General features: G+C 39.6%; 2 protein-coding genes across 2 annotated transcripts; one reads left to right on the top strand and one right to left on the bottom strand.

Annotated features, from left to right (window-relative positions):
* The first annotated feature begins 182 nt into the window (after nucleotides 1-182).
* LOC126376873 (flap endonuclease 1-like) lies at nucleotides 183-7,653 on the top strand. The gene is made up of 9 exons (XM_050024429.1): nucleotides 183-333; nucleotides 557-622; nucleotides 1,387-1,590; nucleotides 2,699-2,844; nucleotides 3,370-3,537; nucleotides 4,786-4,916; nucleotides 5,651-5,738; nucleotides 6,211-6,360; nucleotides 6,495-7,653. Exons 1-9 carry the CDS (start codon nucleotides 252-254, stop codon nucleotides 6,597-6,599), a joined length of 1,140 nt encoding a protein of 379 aa, XP_049880386.1. The 5' UTR covers nucleotides 183-251; the 3' UTR covers nucleotides 6,600-7,653.
* Nucleotides 7,654-8,690: 1,037 nt separating this feature from the next.
* LOC126376865 (glucose-6-phosphate isomerase-like) lies at nucleotides 8,691-18,835 on the bottom strand. The gene is made up of 12 exons (XM_050024419.1): nucleotides 18,649-18,835; nucleotides 17,120-17,259; nucleotides 16,146-16,314; nucleotides 15,844-15,952; nucleotides 15,162-15,326; nucleotides 14,451-14,563; nucleotides 13,435-13,561; nucleotides 12,868-12,962; nucleotides 12,308-12,466; nucleotides 11,711-11,843; nucleotides 10,966-11,107; nucleotides 8,691-10,461 (listed from the first exon to the last, which is right to left on the bottom strand). Exons 1-12 carry the CDS (start codon nucleotides 18,777-18,779, stop codon nucleotides 10,274-10,276), a joined length of 1,671 nt encoding a protein of 556 aa, XP_049880376.1. The 5' UTR covers nucleotides 18,780-18,835; the 3' UTR covers nucleotides 8,691-10,273.
* Nucleotides 18,836-18,973: the final 138 nt, after the last annotated feature.

The following is an 18,973-nucleotide window of genomic DNA, read 5'->3' as shown; positions in this document are numbered from 1 at the left end:
TAAAAAAAATTATATAAAAAAAGAACATTCATAAAAACTTTAAATTGTGCTGTTTTTTTTAAATAGAACACTACGAGTTTTGCTTTTGTAATGCTTTTCGTTCATTCAAAATATCGATTTAAAGCATTATCATTAATTTACAATTGTCACAACACTGTAAACGTCAAAATTCCCGCCAAAATACTGTCTTGCTTCCTTGAACCGGTGTATACGCAAAATTTTGTAGTGAAAAATATAATTAGTAAGCCGGAATGGGTATTCTAGGTTTAGCGAAGTTAATTGCGGATATAGCTCCGCAAGCTGTAAAAGAATTAGAGATTAAGAACTATTTCGGTGAGTGAAAATCGTACCGAAATGTTATAACCTTAACCAACAAGATTAATATATTTTCTTTGTGGCTTACGCTAACCCGTAGTGGAGCAACGCGGTGGAGTATACTCCATAAACCCACTCCCAATGGTAGACCAGTGCTAATTAGTGAGACACCGACGCCTATTTATGTTTGTTTACGAATGTCTTTATTGACATTATTTTGCATCATTTCTTCATGTTGCAGGGCGGAAAATAGCAATTGATGCATCTATGAGCTTGTACCAGTTCTTGATAGCTGTAAGAAGTGAAGGTAAGTCCTCATCTTAACTAATCTTTCCATAAAAAAGCAGACCACATTCATGGTATAAAGAATAATAGTGTGTAGAACAGTAACTCTTTGCTCTGCACCAATTTGTATCTGCTAGATTTGCCTCATCCCCTCCGGTTCTTACTTTAGTTTAAATGACTATAACCATAAGATGCTAAGGAGCAAGAAAGAATGCGTGCAGACTGTCTCGTTCACACTTACGCGGTAAGGTTATGGTATGCTAAGAAATACACTTTTGTATGGAGTGTCTGGGATGTGTCATAAGTTTCATTGTATAATAGGCTAGTTTCCAACTAGTCAAATCTGCTACTTTTTACTAAACATCAAAAAACAAAAATACTATGGAATTTGTATGAAAAACCAACCTATGATGTCATAGAAAAATGTGACAAAATGTTGCAATTATTAAATTTTTCTTTATTAAATTTCTTAAATAAGTTAAATAGAAAAAAGTAAATGTTTTTGTTACCTTAAGATCTGTCTTTATTCAGTAATCAGAAATTCATAATTTATTTTTGGTTTATCTTCTCTTCTTCTATCATGTGGGCTGTGAGGTGGATTACCAACCCCATCAGCCCTGGTGTCAGGGTTAGGGCTGACATGGCTCATGTAACAACTACTTATTTACATCTGTAAGTAGTAACTGGGACCAACAGCTTAATTGGTTTATAATGAACATAGAAACTACTTGAAGAATGCTAATGGCTGTATATTAATCATATTATAATAAAAATCCTTAATACCAGGTCACCAGCTAACGTCAGTGGATGGAGAAACAACATCTCACCTCATGGGCACATTTTACCGGACCATCCGGCTGGTGGAAGCGGGTATCAAGCCGGTATACGTGTTTGACGGGAAACCTCCAGACCTGAAATCACATCAGCTAAACAAGAGAGCCGAGAGAAGAGAGGAGGCCGAGAAGGAACTACAAAAGGCTACAGAAGCTGGTATGTTGTTTTTTAAACTTGTTGTTGATTTTTTTTTGTGTATTCGTACCGAGGTTTATGTGAATACATGTTTTTTTTTTTTTTTTTTTATTCTTATTTTTAACGAGGCTTTGAACACCCTGTGTGATCATGCCAGCCTCATAGGTGCTTTCGTGTACCTATCCCTTAGACAAGGGATTGGTCAACCAGATAGTATAAACTAAAAGCCTTATTTGATAGTGGCTCTGCCAACCAGCAATTGACTGCTCCGTTGCCAAGAGAAATCACACCTTGAGAGCGAAAAACCTTTCTTCTCACGTCTATATTCCGGGCACATTCCAACAAAACGTGGTAAAGGTCATCGACCATATGACAGACATGGCACAGAGGTGAAGGTTTAATACCCATTAAATGATAAAACTTATACATAATACATGTTAAAATAAATTATAAATAAAACATTAGCTTCTGTATTTGCTCATACCAAATATGCTCGTAGTAAAAAAAGGATGCTGATTGCATATATAGCAAACATAAAAAAATTGTTGTGTATTTGATGTGAATTGTGATTGCTCTTTGCATGGCGCTCTTTTTTAAATGTTTGAAACAAAACCTTGATTTCTTTAAAAAATGTTTTTTTTTATTATTCCTGGTAAAAATTTAGAGCACAATTATTTTACTGGATTAAAATAAACTTGTTTTTTGAAGTTTTGTTTTAAAAAAACACATCTGAATGCGGTTATGTGATTTTCCCTATAAGGCGATGGTACCATAACATAGCATCACGCCTGTATACCCGAAGGGGGTAGGCAGAGGTCAGAGTCAGCTATGTAATAGGGTAATTTCCAACTAGTCACAAATCAGTTAGGTACTTTTTACTTAACGACAAAACACGAAAACGAGAAACGAGATTGTACTGTATCTATCATCATCTGTGTTAATTTGTTTTGTATGTTGTGTGCAATAAAGTATATTTGATTTGAAAACGAAAAATCAACCTGTGATGTCGTAGAAAAACTTGTCGAAACGTAATTTTTCTTTATTAAAATTCATAAAACGTTTTTTGTCACCTTTACATCTGTTTTGATCAAGGAAACTACCCAATTTTACTATAAATCCATGTTCACAGGCGACCAAGCGTCTATAGACAAGTTCAACCGGCGTCTGGTGAAGGTGACGAAGCAGCATGGTGAGGAGGCCCGCGAGCTGCTCCGGCTGATGGGCGTGCCCGTCGTGGAGGCGCCCTGCGAGGCCGAAGCGCAGTGCGCGGAACTTGTAAGTTTTTGGACTCTTCTGTCATGTGGATTGTGATGTGGATAACCATCTACCCACACTTTACACACACACACACACACACACTTACACAGGCACACACACACTTTACTACCATAATTCAGCACATTGGAGACCATAAACCCTAAAAAATAAATCAATATTAAACCAGCACCAGCCATTTATCAACCTCATCGACCCTATGGTCAGGGTTACTATTGAGCTGCCAAAGGCCCCTGACATGGCTCAAGTAACGACTACTTACATCAGTAAGTAGTAACCGGAACCAACGGCAACCAGCGGCCGAAACACGGGTCATCATACTTTCAGACAATCAGGTGATCAACCAGTAATGTCCTAACCAAACTAGGGACCACATAGTATTTTTGTTATTTTGTGATATGTCCCCACCGGGAATCGAACCCCGGACCTCCGGATTTTGAGCCCAACGCTCAACCACTAGACCACAGATGTCGTTGACAATCAGGTGATCAGGCTTTTAAAACTGAGTGATCATGTTATGTGTAGGTAAAAGCAGGCAAGGTGTATGGTACGGCGACGGAGGACATGGACGCGCTGACGTTCGGCTCCAAGGTGCTGCTGCGGCACCTCACGTTCTCGGAGGCGCGCAAGATGCCCGTGCAGGAGTTCCACCTCGACCAGGTGCTCGACGGGCTGGGGCTGCTACAGGACGAGGTGACTTAGAAGATGTTTTTTTTTTTTAATTCTTATTCTCCTTATATGTATTATTATATTGTATAGGCTATTTGTATGTATGTATATGTATGTGTGTGTATGTAAATATATATATATATATTATTTATTATTTTATTATTACTATTTTCTTATATTTTTTTTTCTTTTTTTCATTTTATTAATGTTCGTGTCATTATATGTTTATTGCACCAGCCCGTGCTCCAATGCATTAACTTATTTCACCCTAAGGTTGCCTGGCAGAAATTGCTATTTAGCAATAAGGCCGCCTATTGTACTTATGTTTTTATTCGTATGTTCATGTCCTTTGTATATGTCGTTGTGCAATAAAGTATTATTGATTGATTGATTGAGATGCTTGATTTTTTCGTTCAATAAGCATAATGCATTTATTTACAATAAAAATGGTACAGTTTTTTGGCAAAAGTTTTTTTTTTAATATCTTATGCTTTATTTAGTAAAGGATAATCTCTGCAGGTGGGGATACCTGGTCGATGGTTGCGATGAATGGAGTATCACCACAAACTATGGCTCACCTTTTGTGCTGTCCTAAGTGCCCCTAACACCTGCACTATTAAAGACCTTCACAAAGCTACTGACAATGCCGTAAGCGTAGCCAATTATCGGTCAGCAAAAATTTAATATCGATCGCCATCGACTCGCAAAGAAGAATTTAGTAAAAATAAAAAGTTATTTCATAAAATTCTTCATAATATTACAGTTTAGTGTACATACAAACAAAGAGCAAAAGTGCGAATTATTTGTCAACATTGGTGAAATTATGAACCATTAGTTGTCATAATTATAAAATTTATGTTTTTGTAGGTGTTTTTGGTCTATTACAGAAACGAAATGTAACCAAATGTGGTTAAAAAATCATTTAAAAAGCAATATTGCAATTTGACATTTGCGCAATGCTAACAAATGTCAGATAAGAATATTGATTCTTTAGATGAATTGCTTTGATGTGGCCTATTTAACCCCACAATCAATCATCATTTATTTGTGGAAAACACACACAATATACACACAGCAACAACAACACACACACACACACAGCAACAACGCACACACACAGCAACAACACACACACACAGCAACAACACACACACACACAGCAACAACACACACACACACACACAGCAACAACACACACACACACACAGCAACAACACACATACAAAGCAACAACACAAAAACATACTGATGTTTTTAAAATATCCTCCACAGTTCATTGACCTCTGCATCCTGCTGGGCTGCGACTACTGCGGCTCCATCCGCGGCATCGGCCCCAAGCGCGCCATAGAGCTCATCCGCCAGCACCGCTCCCTCGATGAGATCCTCAAGAACATAGACACCAGGTCACCTGTAGATACTATAAACATAACATAGACAGCCTAATCTAATCTAGCATACAAGATCCCACTGCTGGGCAAAGGCCTCCCTCTTTCCATTTTTCGCGGTCCCTTGCGTACTCCGGCCAGTCCCTCCGGCAAGCGTCCAAGTCGTCACGCCATCTCTTCCGAGGTCTAACCACGACGCCTGTACCCGTCGTGAGGCACCCAATGCGTGACGATCCGTGCCCACCGCTCAACCTTAATGTCTTTTTTTTTTTCTGAAATTCGATGATTATCAAGGGAAATTAAAAAAATATAAGCAATGTAGTATCTAATCTATATGTAAGTATAAACAGCCTCCGTGGACTAGTAATTATAGCGTTGGGCTCACGATCTGGAGGCCCGGGTTCAATTCCCGATGCGGGTATTGTTGAAATCACTTTGTTAGACTGTCATTTGTTTGGTAAGGGCATTGCAGGCTTGAATCACCTGATTGTCCGAAAAAGTAAGGTGGTTCCGTGCTTCGGAGGGCACGTTAAGCTGTTGGTTCCGGCTATTAGAACAGAGCTCCACCAACCTGCAGTGGAGCAGCGTAGTGGAGTATGCTCCATACACCCTCAGGTTGTTTGAGAGGAGGCCTGTGCCCAGCAAGAGATAAAAGGATTAGAAGAAGTATATAAATTACTTTAAATTATATTCTTTACGAAAAAATTAAAAAAAGAACGAAAAAATAAAATGATTTATTTTATCCTCGACAGCAAGTACCCGCCGCCCGAAGACTGGGACTACGCGCAGGCGCGGAGACTGTTCCTCCAGCCTGAAGTTGCTGATGCTAAGGATATCGAGGTGACACTCATACTAAGATACACTGATAAACACTATTGATCACAAATGTACAAAAAAAAAATCTCGTGTTTCTAGACAGGCCTTAGGCTACGTCCGCACTACAGCTGCAGTCCAGGCCTCCCAGCCCAGTGATTGAGTGAAAAGCTCACGATCCGGAGGTCCCGGGTTCAATTCCCGGGGTGGGGACATATCACAAAATTCTTGAGGGGGTATGGAGCATAATCCACCACGCTGCTCCACTGCGGGTTGGTGGAGGTGTTTTTACGGCTAATAGCCGGGACCAACAGCTTAACGTCACCTCCGAACCACGGAATCATCTTACTTTTTCAGACAATAAGGTGATTCAAGCCAAGCCTGAAAAGTCCTTCTTACTAAAGAAAGGACAACCGACACAAAGTGATTTCGACCATATCCCCATCGGGAATCGAACGCCGCCGCTTGTATATGTATGTATAATTTACTTCTGTTGCAGTTAAAGTGGACAGACCCGGACGAAGAAGGGCTGGTGAAGTTCCTGTGTGGAGACAAACAGTTCAACGAGGAGCGGGTCAGGAATGGCGCCAAGAAACTCATGAAGGCAAGGACTGGGACCACCCAGGGCCGCCTCGATGGATTCTTTACTGTAAGTCTAGTGTTGCTTATCGATTGGCCATTATCGATAGTTTGAAAAAAAGAAAAATATTATCGAAAGGCTATCGATACCCCATTTAGATCAATTCTATCGATACATTATTGTAATTGATATATACTGCACAGGTAAAAACAACACCGAACCCGAAACGCAAGGCTGAGGAAGATAAAAACAAAGCAAACAATAAAAAAGCTAAAACAGGCGCCGGCCGAGGAAGGAAACCCAAATAGTCTATTAAGTATTTAAGTACCTAAGATCATAGAATAAGTAATAATAACATAACAAAAGCTTGCTACACCCCTTGGGATAGTCAGGGGTACATCCATCGTAAGATGAACTAAGTACCCACACCTCACCGAGGTTTCTGTTAGAGCAAGAGCAACGTTATAGGAAGTGAGCCGTATCGCCGTATAGTGGTCGTGCCAATTGGGTAAATAATAATACGTATAGAACGGACACTCCGCCCCGCACCAATGCGTATCGAGTGCCGAGAATGCCAAGCTATACTCCGTTCACCGAAACAAGTAGAGCGCTATCTCTCTCAAACATTCTTCTTCTTCTATCGTGTGGGTTGTGAGGCGAATTACCAACCTCATCAACCCTGGTGTCAGGGTTACTATTGAGCCGCCAAAGGCCCCTGACATGACTCATTTATAACGACTACGTACTTACACAGTAAGTAGTAACCGGGACCAACGGCTTAACGTGCCTTCCGAAGCACGGATCGTCTTACTTTCGGACAATCAGGTGATCAGCCTGTAATGTCCTAACCAAACTAGGGACCACAAAGTAATTTTTGTGATATGTCCCCACTGGGAATCGAACCCAGGACCTCCAGATCGTGAGCACAACGCTCAACCACTGGACCACGGAGGCCGTCTCAAACATTTTTAACCCCCGACGCAAAAACGACGAGGTGTTATAAGTTTGACGTGTCTGTGTAAATGTGTATGTGCCTGTCTGTGGCATTGTAGCTCCTAAACGGATGATCCGATTTTTGTGCGGGTTTTTTGTTTGAAAGGTATATCAGTCGAGAGTGTTCTTAGCTATGTTTGATGGAAATCGGTTCAGGTCTTCAAGGTTATCAGGTCATTTGTTAAGTGTGACAGGAATGTTACACGCTCAGTTTGCTTGCAAGCATATGTGGGACAAGTTAATATTAAATATACATTAACTCATGGCCGGTTACCTTCCTACATATGATTCTCGCATTACGTCTATGGTTGCTCATATAGAAGATGACAGATTCACCACGCCCCTCCTTTTCTTTCCTATTTCACCTGCCAGAGTGCCAGCCGCCATCTTGTTCGACATGACAGTTTCAAAGTTCCTCCACAACATTTAATTCCGTAACTTATCCTCTCAATTTTTGTAGCTATATTATCTAACTTTCACCGTGTACCATGCGTGTAGTGTTGTGCGTGCCGCCTAACGCGTACGTGCGAGCGAGACAAACATACGCGCGCGCTCCCTTACTCCGGTCATGTCAAGTTGCCTTTCGAGCCCGAGTCCTGCTGAGGTTGGTACTGGCGGTTCAGTTAACCGGGTGAGGCCCTGTGAGCGACTCTCTAGAACTCCGATTTGCTGTACCTAACGTGTGGTCACGAGTACGGTTACGAGCATTATAATATGTATACACTTTGGTACTATGTCACATTAACTTTTTTGACAAATCAAACTGTAACTCTCACTAAATGTCAAATATGATAGTGCGACAGGGTTCTAAAGTGGGTACATGTATTACAAACGCCACAAGAGCGCCACGCGCCGAAGTCATCGCATTTTATAAATATTTATATGACATCGTGTGCAACGTCGCGCACCTACTTATTTACTTATATCTTATCCGCGCCGGTAGCCGTTTTCCTCAAAATGCGATGACTTCGGCTGTATGCGCGTTCACCTTCCTTGAACGCCAAGCACGCCGCGAAGAATGCAGCGAGTCTTGGATGCTCTCTGCCTGCCTGGCACAGTGGAGATTGACGGAAACGTGGGGAAAACCCAACCGATCATGGGGCCAGATGCCTTATTTTTTCGCGTGCGAAAATATATATCTGTCTCATCTTTCAAATGACAAGTTCTATTGTGCTATGTGAAATGGATATATACTTTCCAACGTGACTTAAACTGGTCGGCTAGATGCCCCGAATACGCCACTCCTTAACGGCTTAGATTTGAAATAAGCTCCGAAAAATTATATACGGGAGTTGACTTCAGCTGATCTGTATAATTGTGTTAATAATAGTACCGTTCTGCATTTATTGTAACAATTATTATGATAATTCATTTCTAATAATAAGTATCATAAATAAAATCCGTGATTTTTACAGAATTTTGTTTTATTTATTGCTCTATACAACATTAAAAATATATCATCTATAAACCAACAGAGTTTCGAACATTTAAAAGCAGACATTCTAAGATATTCTATTTTACTACATTTATATTGATTATAAATGTATTTTCAATATTTTATGTACTAAAATATCAGATTAAACATTTAGATACAACAATAAATTTATTTCGCCGATAATTTTCATTACATAGGCAGTGATATTAATTCTTTTTTTCCACTTTTTCTTATTAATAAATAAATATTTTCATAATTTGATCTCTTACCACACATACGTACATTGCTATCAAAGTATACACGAAACGACTTCATTATTAACAAAAGCATCTCTAAAAATTATTGAATGTATAGCATAATAAAGTTTAAGTTATTGAAAAATATGGTCTTAAAATACTGCAGTGTTACGTCTTCAATATTTAAATACAAGCGGAACCTTAGAAATAATAATTAAGACAGGATTTGACATAAAAATGTCGGAAATTCTGTGAAATATTTGCCAAAATTGAAAACCTACCTGAATTAATAATAACAAAACTATCGATAACTCGAAACCTGACATTAGCATCGTCGGAGTGGAAATAGTGGAATACTGTTGATGCTCACAGATACAAAACTCGTTAGTTTGTACTGTATCTATCTTCATCTGTGTGAATCTGTTCTGTATGTTGTGTGCAATAAAGTATATTTGATTTGATTTAGTTTGAGGTTATTATATCGCGTAATAAATATCGATTGTTCTGTTTCTGTGCGGTTCGATAATATCGGTAACTATCAACACTATCGATTAAATTATCGATATTCTTACTATTGCTCAACTATCGATCGGCACCTCTAGTTCGTACGTGTTCTCGCGAGATAAATTCGTACGAAACTAAAAAGCGACCAAAGTGCGATCGACCTTAGAGCCCAAAATAAAACGCAAACAATCAGATCTTACTTCGAGAGTTAGGTTCCAAACTTTTCAATAAATTATTCTTCATTCTAAATAACGTTTACATAAAGACCATTTCCCAACTAAGTTCGCTCTAGCATGGTGCTTATGAGAGCAGGACCGAAAGATAGATTACAATAAGAAAAAATGCCAAAAAAAATATCACATGATTAATGGACGGCCCCAAAAAAATTTTTTTAAAGGGGCAGAAAGTACGACATTACTGTGATGTCAAAATAAGCCCCTATGAAAATAAATACCATTCCGCATTCTAAAATTAAATTTTGGGACATGTCAAAATACAAACAGGTTTGTGGCTGTGTTACTAGTAGGAGGCGTGACGTGGCTGAATGTTATATAATAAATAAAAAGAATAAATTTAAAACAATGACAATTGCGCGCGGACGCCATATTGTATTATACGAATTTTCAATATGAAAATGGATAAGGGTTACAACAATTTCAGCCATTTTCCTTTTAAGTGTAGTATAAATTTCCAACTCCGATGTATTAAGGCTACATCCTCGTTGGTAATCGATCACTTTATTCCCTAGGTGAACAATATACTAATGTATTATGTCAGCTGTCAGCACCATGCTATTAACGCAAGAGGGTATAGCTTAGAAGTTTTGCTTCAAGAAGTTAATAAGCCCGTTGGTGGAGCCGTCGTGGCTGGTGACAGGCTTGTTGTCCTGGAGTTCAGGCTCGATAGCCTTCGCCAGCTGCTTACCGAGCTCCACGCCCCACTGGTCGAACGAGTTTATGTCCCAGATCACGCCTTGGGTGAAGATTTTGTGCTCGTACATTGCTGTTGGGAAATATGACAGATTCTTTATTGCTAAAAATACGTCTTGTTTATATAACGTCGCATATAAGCGCGGACGGATGACGCTAAGTTAACCTAATTTTTGTTTGACAGCTCTTAAACGTGCCGTCCTTCACTTACAATAAGCGCAAGAAAGAGATAGAGCTAATTTTAGTCCTGTCGAGCTAATAGGGTAGTTTCCAATTAGTCAAATCAACTACTTTTTACTAAACGTCAAAACACTATGGAATTTGTATGAAAAAGCATCCTGTGACGTCATAGAAAAACGTGACAAAATTTCGCACATATTATTCTTAATTTAAATTCATAAATAAGTTAAATAGAAAAAAGAAAACGTTTTTAGTCACTTTTAGATCTGTCTTTATTTATTAATCAGAATTTCATAATTTATTTGTGACCTAGGAAACTACCCAATCATGATAATAACCGCGTAAACCTCAAACAAGACATTAAATATTACTGAATATTGTGCTTTTTTGTACTTACCAATAAGCGCGCCAAGAGTGAAGGGCGTGACTTTCTTCACGACGATGGAGTTGGTGGGCCGGTTGCCCTTGAACACCTTGTGCGGGAGGATCTTGGCCACAGCCTCCGGCGCCATGCCGGACTTCTCTAACTCCGCCTTCGCCTGAAAATTGTAACATATATAAAAATCATAAAAACTGTAAGTAAATCTTTTACTAAAAGTTCAAAATGGCCTTGCAAAGTTAATATAAAAACATTGGTCGTGGGTAATTTATTTTTTACGCAATGGCTACGCAGGGTATTATTTTTATGTCTTTTTCATATCTCGGGCCTATGGAGGCCCGGACTTTTGGAAGGCGTGCGTAGGGCCGAAGCCAACACGTAGAGGCCCCTTAAGACAGTTTAATCTAAATGTGGTGTGACACCAACCGGCGATTATCCCTGTATGCACTATGGGAGTGCACCCAAAGACAATTATTTTTATTATTATTATAAACTATTGCAAAGTACATTATCATGTTTAGTACAGTACAAAACTGAAAAAAAGGGTGGGATGACGTCAGCTGGGCTAACCTTGAAATGTTAGCTATCACTTTTGAGCATACCTGGTTTTCGTATATCATGTTTAACTGTATCTAAAAATGTATTAAATAATGTTGATGAGAGTGGAGAAAGCGAATAAGGCGTATCAAGATCGTAGTAAGTGGTAATTTCGTGGCCTCTGCCTACCCCAACGGGAAATAGATGTGATATTATGTATGTTTACCTCATCAGCAGTCTTGCCCTTCATCAAGGCTTCGGTCTGCGCGAGGAAGTTGGCTAAGAGGATCTTGTGGTGCACGCCGCCAGAGATGGGGTTGTGGGTCTGCGCGGGCGCAATGAAGTCGCAGGGGATCAGTCTGAAAGAGATCATTCATGTTGTTATTGGTGCAAATTCCGAAAAGTTCAACTGGTCGGACTACTCTTTTTTACCTTTGATGGGTTTGCTCTTGGCCCCAGACTTGCCCGAAGGCATTGACGAGGCCTAAGATGGAGCTCGCCCAGAAGGTGCCTGTTCACTCTGGCCTTGAAAGCACCCGGGTTATATGCATTCGTAATACAGAAGACGGTAAATAATTCCACTCTCTAGCAGTGCGCATAATGAATGACGGAGCGAAGGGAATACTAGGTAAAACTAATGGGAATAGGGGTTATTTGCAGTAGTTTTAGGCGGATGAGACGTTCGTTGTGTAAAAATTGACGATTCAAAGTGTAACTATGTTACCTACTGAATAAAGACATTTTTGAATTTTCCCCTTTACATTAGTGGATCATACACGCAGGCATGATACTGAGTGTTATTTTGTTCTGCTTTGGTCATTACCTGGTGCCCTGGTGTATGAGCTGGTAGAAGGCGTGCTGTCCGTTGGTGCCGGGCTCGCCCCACACGATGGGCCCGGTGCTGTAGTCCACCTGCTGGCCAGACCGCGTCACATACTTGCCGTTACTCTCCATGTCGCCTTGTTGGAAGTATGCCGCGAATCTAGCGAAAAGTTTATTTGAAAACTGTAATATCACCTTTTTAGCGGATTTGAAAAGGACAGGTAGATAATAAAATTAACGAATCAAAGTGTAATGTGGGTGTGTAGTGTGTGTGTGTGGGGGGGGAGTGTAGTGTGTGTGTGGGGGTGTAGTATATGTGTGGGTGGGTGTAGTGTGTGTGTGGGGAGGGTGTAGTGGGTGTGTGTGTGGGGGGGTGTAGTGTGTGTGTGTGGGGGGTGTAGTGTGTGTGTGTGGGGGGGGTGTAGTTGTGGGGGGGTGTAGTGTGTGTGTGGGGGGGTGTAGTGTGTGTGTGTGGGGGTGTAGTGTCTGTGTGGGTGGGTGTAGTGTGTGTGTATGTTACCTAATGAATAAAGATATTTTAATGTGTGAGTACCAGCTTACCTGTGCAGATACTGGTCGTAGGGCAGAAGCGCGTGTGTCTCCGCGCCGTGGAAATTGCTGTACCAGATTCCGAGCAATGCCAGGATCACAGGCGCCTACAGATGAAATAAAATTTAGGTAAGAATGAGTAAGATGATGGAATTTAAACGAGGTAGACAAAGATGCAGGATACGTGTGTGAAAGAGAAAGGAAATGAGTCAAACCGGATGTGATTGAACAGAGTAGAAGAACGGGAGGTATGATTGAATGGAGAGTAAAAGGGAGAGACGATGTGGGATAGCTGTTTTAGAATATTTAAATCATGGTACAATAAAACAACGTATACTCAAAAGTGACAGCTAACATTTCTCGAGCTCCTCCGTGCTTCGGAAGGCACGTTAAGCCGTTGGTCCCAGCTGCATGAGCAGTCGTTAATAACCACCAATCCGCACTGGGCCCGCGTGATGGTTTAAGGCCCGATCTCCCTGTTTCCATCCGTAGGGAAGGCCCGTGCCCCAGCAGTGGGGACGTTAATGGGCTGGTGATGATGATGATGGTGACATATGTGTTCTTAATAAAAAAACTTACATTCTGCTCCAACGGCGCAGTGGCGAAATGCTGGTCCATGAAGAAGGCTCCTTCTAGAAGCTTCTCGAAATTATCGAAGCCGACGTACAGGGAGATGGAAAGACCGATCGCCGACCACAGGGAATACCTGAGAGACAAAAAAATGTATATAAAAAAACGGCAACCATAAATACATACAAACAATCCCTAATGTGTATGTGTTTACGAACTAAAGGTGGTATTATGACTGCCCTCAAGATCATGCTCAAGTCTCTGTTTTTATATGAGAACTGTCACATTGACATGATCTTGTGGGCAGTCTCGAAGCTGATATTAGTTCATTAATACCACCCTAAGTAGTTAAAAAAAATAATAACATAAGCTTACCCCGCTCGATAGTCTCTGCTTACCTCGGTGCTTACCCAAAGAGGTAGTCAGAGGCAAACCCAAGATGAAATAAGTAACTAACCTAACCCACACTTCACCGAGGTTTGTGTAATAGTAGTTAATATAACATAATTACAATATTAAATACAATTTCAATCGGGTCGTGTATTAGATTACTAAATAAAGATAGATCTAAAACTAACGAAAAACATTTTCTGTTTTCTATTTAACTTATTTATGAAAAAAGAACGTAATAATAAGTCCGACAATTTATCACTTTTTACTATGACGTCACAGTTTGCTTTTTCATACAAATTCCATAGTCATTTCGTGTTTTGACGTTTAGTAAAAAGTAACTGATTTGACTAATTGGAAACTATCTATTAATTTGACAGGACTGAAAGTAGTTCTATCTCTTTCTTGCGCTTACTGTAAGTGAAAGACGGCACTAGTTTAAGAGCTGTCAAACTAGAATTACGTTAAGTTAGTGTCCGCGCTTACGTGGTTTTTACGCGACGTTATATAAACAAGACGTATTTTTAGCAAACAGCAATGACAGGACTAAAAGTAGCGCTATCTCCGTCTTGCGTTTATTGTAAGTGAAGGACGGCACGTTTAAGAGTTGTCAAACTACAATTAACATTACGCACCTTCCACCAACCCAGTCCCAGAAACCGAACATGTTCTTGGAGTCGATCCCGAAGGCCGTCACCTTCTCGCCGTTCGTGGACAACGCGACGAAGTGCTTCGCCACCGCAGATGGCTGGGAAACACATTCTAAATTATATTTTATTGCACAAAAACACTGACATTTCTCAGGTTGTATTTATTGTTAGTTTGTTACGTTATTGTTAATTCATCACTAATTTAAGAGCACGCTCTTGTCGGTGCCGGACTCGGCGCTATATAAGGCCGGACATTTTGCTATAAAAGCCGGACAAGCCTAACACGCACCAACCCGACCAAACTAACCCGCATTGGAGCAGCGTGGTGGAGTATGCTCCATACCCCCTCCGGTTGATTGTGGGGAGGCCTGTGCCCTGCAGTGGGACGTATATAGGCTGTTAATGTTAAGCCTAACACGCAAATATTCGCAAACATGTCCGGCTAAAGCCAGACACCTGACAACCCAACGGTCTCTAAATTATTTCAGTGGGTACTAGATGTTATGTTGTGTGTGTGTTCATACTTTGTTTTATAAAATATTTAATCGCATTTATGTATCGATATCGCATTGGGTATACCTGTAAAGATATTGTTTAAGAATTATGGAAATAAATAAAAAATAAATAAAACCCTACGGGTTCTGTTTGAGGTTCGGAACCCTAAAACTCAGATACGTCGAGATAAAGTATACTCACATCCTTAGCAGCTTCAAGGAACCAGGTCTTGGCCGAAGTGGCATTAGTTATGGTCTCCTGGGTGGTGAAGGTCTTGGAGGCGATAATGAACAGCGCCGTCTCCGGGTTTAACTTCTTGAGAACCTCGGCCAAGTGGGTGCCGTCGATATTCGACACGAAGTGTACCTGAGAGCGAATGAAAAAGTATAATCATAATTATGTTTTATTTTTTAATATATTTTTCCTACAAATAGTTTTAAGATTTTAAAACTAAACAATGTTTTAATGTAAATGTCAATAATTCATGTTTGAATGTTTGAAACTAGATACAAGAGTATTCGTATCTGTATACCACCAGCCGGGTCCGCATGACAACCGCGCCACGCGCGGCGCGAATTGTATCGAGCGCTCGGACCAAATAAACAATACGAATGCTGTCTACGTAGATGGACGTGAAACGGCTATTGGTCGAAGGCCTCGATATAATTCGCGCCGCGCGCGACGCGGTTGTCATGCAGACCCGGCAAGGGGTCTAAAAAGATCACATCGAAGCAATTCATCTTCAAAAGCAATATTGCAATTTGACATTTGTGAGGGGGTGAGGTCGGTGCCTGATATGAATTGGTACGGGGTGGAGAGGGAAAGAGAGAGAGAGCGAGCGTTATTCTATGGCAATGGGAAAGAAGCGCCCATGACGGCATACCTTCAGATGGTTGGCGTAGGGTTTCAGCGCTTCGGTGACCATGAGCGGGCCCAGGTCTGAGCCGCCGATACCAATGTTGATCACGTCAGTGATCTGCTTGCCAGTGTACCTGATAAAAGAAAAAATATTTTGGTAACATAGTTACACTTATAACGAACGTCTCATCCGCCTAAAACTACTCCAGCTTCTAACAACCTGTATAGCCGGGGAAAAGAAGCTGCAAGGAAAACCTCGGCACAGGGCCTTTGACGTTCTTTTTTTAAAAAATAAACATAAAAAGTATGGTTTGTGGTACAACTTACCCCTTCCACTCCCCGGAGATGACCTGCTGACTGAACTCCTTCATGTGCGCCAGGACCGCGTTGACGTCGGGCATGACATCCTTCCCGGCAACCTCGATGGGCCGGTTCTGGCGGTTGCGCAGCGCAATGTGCAGCACCGCACGGTCTTCCGTGAAGTTTATCTTCTGGCCTGGATAGAAAGAATAAGGGTGAATATCAAAATTCCAAGTTCGGTGGTGAACTTTTTTAACCAATTTTGCACGAAAAAATAATATGAAAGTTCGCCACCAACCTTGGCACATTTTGATATTCACCCATAAATAAAAAGGTCTAATAGCGACCGCATAGATTTTTTATCTATTCTGTAACTGGTACTCAATTTTATCATTACTTTTCGTAAGACACTGCATACAAATATTTTTTCGATAAAAAGCCGATCTAGCCGACGCCGACTAATATAGTATTACAAAATAAATCGTCTATTGCAACACATTAAAAAACTTACAGCAAATGCGGCGTTATCGCTAAAAGCATTCTTGTCCAAACAAAACGCACCATGACTGTACTACGTCTGTCCACGTAGATAGCACTCGCTGCGTCTATTGGTCGCCGCGGTTTGGACAGATCTACCCCATGCGGCTACTGATGGAGTGTTTTTATACAGTACATTTTCTGGTATGAGTGTCATATACATATTATTAAAACAGTTCTTTTTACTATAAAATAAATAAAAAATAAAAAAAATAAAAAATGTTTATTTACTTTAAAAGTAAATAAACATTTTTTTTTTTTGAACTATGTGATATGGAAAATAATACTTAAGTCTTAATTATATGTACTCACTTTTTTTATATACTTTTTCTACACATTTCCATGCTGTGTTTACTTATAATTAGTCACTACATTCAGCTTTTAATATTTCAAATGTATTATAATATTTTAGTGTAAGTGACTGTTACTAAACCAAAATAAATAAATATAAAAAATACAAGTACCTGAGAACATGGCATCTCTGGCTTTCTCGACGCCGCGGTTCCTTGCCAGGTTGTGGAGCAGCGCCATGACGGCACCGTCCACGCGGTTCTTGGAATAGTCCAGCAGGATTTCACCATCATTTGGAGTTGGTATACGGAGGCTGAAATAATACATAGGTGGTTTCAATGACCTGACATAAGTAACCACTTGTTAGGGCAAGCCCTAAGGCAAGCAGCGCCCTATAAGTCTGTATAATTAAGTTGATGTATTGGTTGTACAAATACATATGAGTACAGTATAACTACACCCATTTTTTTTAATTCCATTAAAATATTTTCCCAAAAAACGCAAAAGAATTTTTATTTAAAATAAGAATTATATTATAAGGGGTAAGTTGTACCACAAACCATACTTTTTATGTTTAACTACACCCATTTTTTTTAATTCCATTAAAATATTTTCCCAAAAAACGCAAAAGAATTTTTATTTAAAATAATATAATATAATTCTTATTTTAAATAAAAATACTTTTGCATTTTTAATAAATAAATGCATGTTAGGTACTGCTGATGTCATTTACTACTTGTAAAATAAAATATTTAAACCGAAACATTTTGTGTATTTAACTAGGTAGGTTAGGTATATTATATACAATATAATATAGGGTGGCCTAGTAGAAAGCAATAACACCACCTATTGTGGCCTCTTATTTATAGGTTTTTTGGGTTGAGAGAGAGGCAAATATTAAGGACAGAAGAGGCTATATAAAGATTTATAAAAAACATCATAGAAGGGAAGCTATAAGGAAAAAGAGGCAGGGGAAGACCAAGAAGAGCTTCCATGGAACAGATTAAAGAGAAGGTGAATGTCATGTCTTATAAGGAAGTGAAAGAATTATCCTTTGATAGACAAGAATGGAGAATGCTGCACCAACAAAAGCGTGTCTCTGAAATTAATAATGATGACTTGAGTTTTAAACTATATTCTGGTAATGTATCATGAGTAATCATCATCATGATTACTCATGATACATTACCAGAATATAGTTTAAAACTATATTTGACTTGAGTTTTAAACTATATTCTGGTAATGTATCATGAGTAATAACTGTGTAATATTCCTGTAAAAAATATACAAAAACTTATAGCAAAAAGTATATATAGTAAATAGGCATATAATCTACTTAAATTGAAGTAATGATTGAATTTCTGACAATTCCAACTCCAACAAAATCGTGTGAGGTACTTACATCTACCAAATGATCATTAAAGATTACATGACAGAATTCATTGGAAGTAATTGAAGTCAATTCGGTGCCACATCGATAAGTTTGAAAGGCAAGATAGATAGCGTTAAACTGCCGAAAGCTTTGACCTTTACAAGTACACGAAAGTCGAAAACTTTGATGATATAACTTTACAAAACTACGTGTAATCTGAATGCTACTTAAAAAATGTTACGTCAAATAGATAAAATCATAATTATACTAAATTATACTTGCAAAAAAACGAATTAATTTTAAATTATTGAAAGTAAACACGAAAAATACCTAAACTTATTGAACCGGTCCGGGTCTTGTTGGAAAAGTTGTTGAATGTTGATCTTCTCAGAATTCAAGCCATAGAAGTCTTGAAGTTTTTGGTATGCTGGGTCTTGTTTCAAATTAGTCTTCTGTTCCATGGTGGCGAGAGAAAGTAACCGGGTTCTTTGATGCGGCACGATCGAAACTGCACTATCAATGATAAGAAACGTCTTTTTGACATTTCATATTTCAAAGGCGTTTGAAGGTTATTCGCGTTTTGTTTCTGCTAGAGAGTGCTAGATTTGGACCATTGGGACCTCAATTGGGACGAATAGTGCTAGTGCTGGCTGTC

This window comes from Pectinophora gossypiella, chromosome 21 (assembly GCF_024362695.1).
Source record: "Pectinophora gossypiella chromosome 21, ilPecGoss1.1, whole genome shotgun sequence".
In the NCBI taxonomy this organism is placed as follows: Eukaryota; Metazoa; Arthropoda; class Insecta; order Lepidoptera; family Gelechiidae; genus Pectinophora; species Pectinophora gossypiella.
The sequence above is the reverse complement of the archived record's forward strand: the minus strand, read 5'-3'. Positions and strand labels throughout refer to the sequence as shown.

Coding starts and splice junctions, on each gene's coding strand:
- LOC126376873 (XM_050024429.1), top strand. CDS start 252: ATGGGTATTCTAGGTTTAGCGAAGTTAATTGCGGATATAGCTCCGCAA. Junction 5,739..6,210: donor CTGATGCTAAGGATATCGAG/GTGACACTCATA, acceptor CTTCTGTTGCAG/TTAAAGTGGACAGACCCGGA. Junction 6,361..6,494: donor GCCTCGATGGATTCTTTACT/GTAAGTCTAGTG, acceptor TATACTGCACAG/GTAAAAACAACACCGAACCC.
- LOC126376865 (XM_050024419.1), bottom strand. CDS start 18,779: ATGGAACAGAAGACTAATTTGAAACAAGACCCAGCATACCAAAAACTT. Junction 12,467..12,867: donor TACGACCAGTATCTGCACAG/GTAAGCTGGTAC, acceptor ACTTTTCGCTAG/ATTCGCGGCATACTTCCAAC. Junction 11,844..12,307: donor CTCATACACCAGGGCACCAG/GTAATGACCAAA, acceptor GATCTCTTTCAG/ACTGATCCCCTGCGACTTCA.